The sequence below is a fragment of the Octopus bimaculoides genome, chromosome 2 (genome assembly GCF_001194135.2).
Source record: "Octopus bimaculoides isolate UCB-OBI-ISO-001 chromosome 2, ASM119413v2, whole genome shotgun sequence".
NCBI classification, from domain to species: domain Eukaryota; kingdom Metazoa; phylum Mollusca; class Cephalopoda; order Octopoda; family Octopodidae; genus Octopus; species Octopus bimaculoides.
In genome coordinates, this window is record NC_068982.1 from 190028765 (window position 1) to 190036088 (window position 7324).

The 7324-nt window shown below is 38.2% G+C and overlaps 1 protein-coding gene across 1 annotated transcript in view; it reads right to left on the bottom strand.

Moving 5' to 3' along the window:
* Positions 1-1123: 1123 nt before the first annotated feature.
* The window catches only part of LOC106880135 (biotin--protein ligase), an 81935-nt gene continuing 75734 nt past the window's right edge, over positions 1124-7324 (bottom strand). Inside the window, exons 11-12 of the mRNA XM_014929962.2 lie at positions 3581-3794; positions 1124-2314 (exon numbers count right to left, since the gene is read on the bottom strand). Coding sequence (XP_014785448.1) covers positions 2143-2314; positions 3581-3794 — 386 coding nt within the window. The 3' untranslated portion in view covers positions 1124-2142. The remainder of the gene's footprint in view (positions 2315-3580; positions 3795-7324) is intronic.

The window sequence follows — 7324 nt, forward strand, 5'->3', positions numbered from 1 at the left end:
TGTCATGGCACTCTGTTGGTTACGACAACGAGGGTTTCAGTTGATCCGATCAACAGAATAGCTTGCTTGTGAAATTAACGTGCAAGTGGCTGAGCACTCCACAGACATGTGTACCCTTAACATAGTTCTCGGGGAGATTCAGCGTGACACAGTGTGTGACAAGGCTAGCCCTTTGAAATACAGGTACAACAGAAACGGAGTAAGTTGCGTTGAAAGAGTACAGCAGGATTCACCACCACCTCCTGCCAGAGCCTCGTGAAGCTTTAGATGTTTTCACTCAATAAACACTCACAATGCCCAGTCTGGGAATCGAAATCGCGATCCTACATCTGCGAGTCCGCTGCGCTACCCACTGGGCCATTGCACTTCTACACACACACACACAATTATTTTCTCATAGAGAATGCTTTAGTGCAGTTGTACTGAATGAATCTTAAAATAATGAAACGGTAATTGTTTAAGGAAATTAAAGATGTTGGGTTGTCTTTTAAGCTTGTCCATAGGTGTGTCATTTGGTCAGGTGTTAATTCATATAGTTGGCAATGGTTTTGTTGATGTTCATACTCTTTGGTAGACAGTAGCAGGCTATATTAAAACAAAAAAAATATAGTGTGGCTGTGTTGTGTAACATGTGGTTTCATGTTCAGTCCCACTGTGTGACACCTTGGACAAGTGTCTTCTGCTATAATCCTAGGCTGAGTAATGCTTTGAGAGTGGATTTGGTAGATTGAAACTGAAAAAAGTCCAGTGTGTGTGTGTGTGTGTATATACAATCTCATCTTGACATTATGTCATGATTGTAAATATGCCATTTTGTCATGCAACTGCTGTTATTCATTTCTTGTCTTTAAATAGAAAAATGTTTGGCCCTGGGGAAAACATTACCTTGCTTGGAAACAGGTGAAGGTTAGAGACAGTAAAGGCATCCAGCTGTAGAAAAATTCTGTCTGAGCCATGCAAGGAAAAGTGAACATTAAAATGATGATAATGAAGCCAAATGTTTTAAAAGATTAAAAACAATTTTTTTAATTCCTCCAGAGAGGAAGATTCTTTAAATATTTTATTTCTTTGTAATTCAGTCATTAACATAAAAAAAAAAAAAAAAAAAAAAAAAAGACAAATAAAATGTATAATTAATAATTTAATCAAAATGTGGAAAATTCACCATGGAAAATGGTGGGTGAGGATTGTTAATCACAGAATTTGCACATGGCATCCAACTAGGTTTTATTCATTTAAAATTTTTTCTTGCATTTAGAATGTTTGATATATTCTGGTTGTGTGCCTGCGTTAGAGATCATTATTGTTATTATTATTGTTTTCAAATTTTGGAACAAGGCCAGCAATTTCAGGGGAGGAAGTAAGTCAATTCTTTAACCTCCCCCCCCAATATTCAACTGGTACTTATTTTATCAACCCTGAAAGGATGAAAGGCAATGCTGACCTCAGCAGAATTTGAACTCTGAACATAAAGATGAACGAAATGCCATTGAACATCTTGCCTGGCATGCGACCGATTCTGCCAGCTCGATGCCTTGGGACCATCATCATTATGATTGATATTATTATTATAGCAGTGGATTGGTCAAATCAATAGAGCACCAGAGAGAATGTCTTGTACTGTTTCTACTGGCTCTTTATGTTGCAAGATCAAATCCAGCTGAGGTCAACATAAAGTACCAGTCAAATACTGGGGTCGATAGTACTAACACCACCTCTTCACAAAATTGTTGGCTATATGCCAAAATTAGAAGTAATAATAAAAGTTGTTGCTGTTGTTGTTGTCAGGATGCTTATTGCAGTGTTTGTCAGGTTTCATGTCTAATTGAGAAAAATTCACCCCACCCCTTCTTCAATTATTCTAATGACCAATTATGCCAGACTGCACATCTCCAAACCTTCTTGGTCTGCAGATTTTAATACTCAACTTCAAGTCTGTCGGCTCATTAAAATTAATGAACAGTCTCTGGTCAGCACAGACACCCACAAACATACAACATTACCAAGGTTCGCAAGCTCTTTTAAGTAGTTATTCTCTTGGTGTCCATGGTAACACAGATGACATTTATTCAGAAAGAGAAATTTGACCATTTTGTTTTTATTTTTTTGTAAAGTTATTTAATCTTTCTGTTGTGTTGGTGTCTAATTAGTTTTAATTGCAATTAAGTTCTTCATAAAGTCAAAAGTGTTGCCATCAGGTTGCACACTAATCAAATGTCCTTCTGCAGTCTTCACTTGCAGGAAACCGTTCTCATCTAAACCATTTATGTCAACTTCCAGATTGTTTTCACATTCAAGACGAACTTTGGCTCCCCTGAAACACAAAAACAAAAAACAAACCCTTGAATATATAAAAACAGTTGTTTAGTTTAACTCATTCAGGTTGACTGTTACTTATAATGAAGGACATTTATTTAAAATGTGGCATTAGGAAGGGCATCCAGCCATAAAAACCCTACCAAAACGGACCTCAGTGGTGTTGGTGTCATGTATAAAGCTCTCAGTCCACTCTGTAATGTTGTTGGTGACAGGAAGAGCATCCAGCTGTAAGAATCATAACAAAATATGAGGTTTCCTGGAGACACAATGACTAATTGGTCCACTAATGGAGTTCCCTATATGGTCACTTGGCCTGCTAGAAATTGCAGCCAAATCTCCATCAAACTATACCATAACATCTTAAAGATGGGGCATGTTGGACACAGGGTATCAGAAAAACACACACACAGGATGGTCAGGATTGGAACACTTTTCATCAAAAACCTCCTTAGTTATGTAATCAATGAAATCAATGAACTTAACCCCATGGCTTTCATTTTATTTGTGATTTTGTCCTTTTTACTGACAAAGCCCAAAGAGGCAGAAATGCATGTCTAGCCATACTCGTTTGAACAACACCTTTATCATACGATTTTAAATAGCACTTCCATCATTCGATTTACTACACTGAAATTCATCCTTTTCTCTAACGAGTGTGCCAGAGAGACTCTGCATCGCAAACTTCATCTGCTAGTAGCACCAAGTCATCAGTGTAGTCAGCGTATGTGTTGGTCACATTTAGAAAACATCTGCTTAGATACTCTTATAAAGCAGACATTGCAATCGTCTGGCTCATCATATTCTGTCTGAAGCCTGCCACAACAGAAGACAAACGTTCAATGATGAGGATGGGGGATGCAGGTGTGACTGTGTGGTTAAGAATTTCACTTTGCAAACATGTAGCTTTGCGTTTGATTCCAATAAACATAGGTTGACCAATGCCATGTGAGTGAATTTGCTTGATAGAAATCGCAGGAAGCCTATCATATATGTGTATATGCTTCTGTGTCCATGTGAATGTTTACGTTGCATTGCATGGGTAAAGCTACCATGTATCTAGATAGACATGAAGAGGTGTGTGTGTGTGATTGCACTGCCTGGAATCGAACTCGGAATTTTGGGGTTAGTAACCTGCGCTCTTAACCACTACGCCATATACCCATGGGCATATGGCATAGTGGTTATCCATCAAATATAAATAATGTACATAATTCCTCATCTCTTAAATATAGAACTATATGAAAGAATTTGTTCCACGCACCTATGTAACCAGTATTGGTAGTAGAGCAGCTGGAAATCTTCATGACCTTTGGTATTGAATCGATCAATCAATTCTTCAATGATGGTCACAGTTCGACCAATCAGTTGGTCTTTATTCAGTGGTGCCAGATGTTTACCGTTCTCCATGTTGTACTCGTGTATCAAATCGTTGATGCAAAATGTGGGTTTGCTGTTCTCCACATTGAAACCACAACCTGCAAAAAACACAAAATCCATTGTTTAATAGAAATTTCTGGAAGTTTATGAAATAAATTAAATAGCAAAAGATGTAGGTATGGGGCCGTGAGCTTAAGATATCCACTTGAAACAACATGGATCTGGGTTCAGTCCCACTGAGTGGCACCTTGGGCAAGTGTCTTCTGCTGTAGCCTTGGGCAGACCAAAGCTTTGTGAGTGAATATGGTTGAGGAAAACTGTGTAGACGCCTGTGCCAGTGCTGCTTCGATGTACTCAAGCTAGTGGCACATAAAGAACACCCAGCCCACACTCTGTGAAGTGGTTGATGTTAGGAAGTGAATCCAGCCAGAAGAACCATGCCCCAAAACAGACAATTGGAGTCTGGACAACTTCCTGGTTGGTCATCATCATCCTCATCGTTTGTCTGTTGTCCATGCTGGTCTGAGTTGGACGGTTTGACCAGTGCTGATAAGCTGGAAGGCTGCACCAGACTCCAATCTGATTTGGTATGATTTTCTACAGCTGGATGCCCTTCCTAATGCCAACCATTCTGATAGTGTAATGGGTGCTTCTATGTGCCACTGGCATAGGTGCCATTTGTGTGACACTGAGATGCATTTACGTGCAATCTGTGTGACACCGATATCTGCCATGTCTGCAATTTTGCTCGGCTTGATGGGTCTTCTTCTCAAGCACGATATAATGTCAAAGGTCTTGGTCATTGCCTCTGTGAGGCCCAACACTTGAAAGGAACTCAGCCACTTTGTCTCCGTGAGACCCAGCTCCTGTCAAATCATCCGACTCATGCCAGCATGGAAAACAGATGTTAAACATCATCAATGATATACACGTGTGTGTGTGTGAAGGCACGTGGCTTAGAGATTAGTGTTCAACTCATGATTGTAAGGTTGGGAGTTTGACTCCTGGTGGCACATTGTGCCCTTGAGTAAGATGCCTTATTTCGTATGGCTCCAGTCCACTCAGATGGCAAAACATGAGTTGTGCTTGTAATTCAAAGGGGTCAGCCATGTGACATTGTGTCATGCTGAATATCCCTGAGAACTACGTAAAGGGTACATGTGTCTGTGGAATGCTCAGCCACTTCCATGTTAATTTCATGAGCAGGCTGTTCCCTTGATCAGATCAACTGGAACCCTCATTGTTGTACCAGTTATGTATGTGGGTCTGGGTCTATTTGTTCCTCAAACACACACCACTTGATATACGGTGCTGGTTTGTTTATGATCCAGGAACTTAGAGGTCCAGCAAAACAGATCAACCAAAAGAACCAATACCAGACATAAAAAGGAAAAATAAGGCCTGGAGTTAATTTGTTTGCTTGAATAGCCTCAGCCCAACACATGAAACAAATAAAAGAAGAGATAGTATTTGTAAACTGTAATTTAATCCCAAAATCAATATTGCAATAAAGAACCAGTATTTAGAACTCCATGAGTATTTCTATTCATGGAATGTTTACATTACATATTCGTTTATAAGATACTCTACAGAACACTCCAACCTGGGTTTAATAACAATCACAGAAACAGTCTCTTGTTAGAAGATTACTATTTTTAAATCTCACATCGAGAGATATTCAGCAACAGTACTTTGGAGTAAAGATTGCTTGCCAACATAACATGGCAGTCCTGGTTTAGGACGAATGTTGCTGTAATTTAGCCCCAGCTGGCTATATGACATGATCTGTGTCATATATATATATATATATATATATATATATATATATATATATATATATATATATATATATATATATTTATTTATTTGAAAATATAAGCACACAGATCATGTTGTATAGCCAGCTGGAGACGATGTCTCCTGGGGCTAAATTACAGTAACATTCGTCCTAAACCAGGACTGCCATGTTATGATGGCAAACAATCTTTACTCCAGTCTCTTGTGTTTTATTTATTTTCTAAAATAAATTTAAAATGATTTTTCTAGAAATTTCCATCTCTCTTTCTTCTGATAGATGTTGGCAGCTAAAAAATAACAAAATCAGAAAGAAAATGAAGCCTATGGGGTTAGGTTCATTGATTTCATTACATAAGTGGAGGAAATAATTAACCAAATAGTCGGGACATGGATTTAATCCTCTGCTGGATTTAACACCAGCACAGGGCCTCCTTTAGGTATCTTTAACCTTTTAACATTTAAACTGGCCAAATCCAGCCTCTCATACCTACCTTGGGCAAGTGTCTCAAATGCTACTCTCAGCCTCGTAAGTGGATTTCGCAGATGGAAACTTTAAGAAGTCCACTTTGTATGTGTTATTTACATCCTCGTAACTTAGCAGTCCAGCGAAAGAGATCAATAGAATAAATACCAGGCTTAAAAAATAAGTCCTGGGGTTGATTGACTAAAAATTCTTCAAGGTAGTGCCCTAGCATGGCCACAATCTAATGACTGAAACAAGCAAAATGACAAAAGATGTGTGAATGTGTATCATATGCATCCGTGTGTGTGTGTGTGTGTATTAGTGTAACTGTGTTTACGTGTGCGTAACCCAGAAACATGTTTGTTTCCCCCCCCCCATTGTCTGTAAATAAAAAAAAAATAATTGCTCTATTTCGAGGGGTCACTAAAACGACTGAAAGACTAAAATCTACATTATTGTTTTTCAAATCACAACGTAAATTAAAACTCAGTCGAGCGTATCTCATATGTGAAAAGGTGAATTAGATTTTTTGGTGTTTTCTCTCATCAAAAGGTAATTTATATCTCCATTTTCTCTGTTGATATCATCAAAATGTGATTATCCGTTGATTGTTTGATGACAGAATCGGTGTAGAAATATCTACAGATAAATAGGGAAGGTGTTGGTGAAAAGAGGTGGGTGGGTGTGTCTTTGTTACTCCATTGCTGTCTCTCTGGGTTTCTGTATCTTCATCTCTGTGTGTCTGTGCTACTCTCTCACTCTCTCTGGTTGTATATTTATGAAATTCATTTCTAAACCACACGGTTCCAGGTTCAGTCCCACACTGTGGCACCATAGGCAAGTGTCTTCCATTATAAGCCCTAAGATGACTAAAGTCTTCTGCATTGGATTTGGTACATTGATACACGCGTGTATGTATATATGTATATATATATGTGTGTGTGTGTATTATTTTTTTTTTACTTGTTTCAGTAATTTGACTGCAGCCATGCTGGAGCACCGCCTTTAGTCGTACAAATCAACCTCAGGACTTATTCTTTGTAAGCCTAGTACTTATTCTATCGGTCTCTTTTGCCGAACTGCAATGTTACAGGGACATAAACACACCAACATCGGTTGTCAAGCGATGGTGGGGGGACAAACACAGACATATACATAAACACACAAATACATACATAGACACACATAAGTATCAGGCCATCCTCTAAGTTCTGTCTGATTTTACCTTTTTTAAAATTGAATGAAATTTTAATAGTATTTTAGAATGTCTAATGGAATTAAAAGTTATTTTGATGCATTTGTGTACATTTAAACTAATTAAATATTTTACAGAATAATAGAATTAAAATTTCTTTGATTAAAACCCTT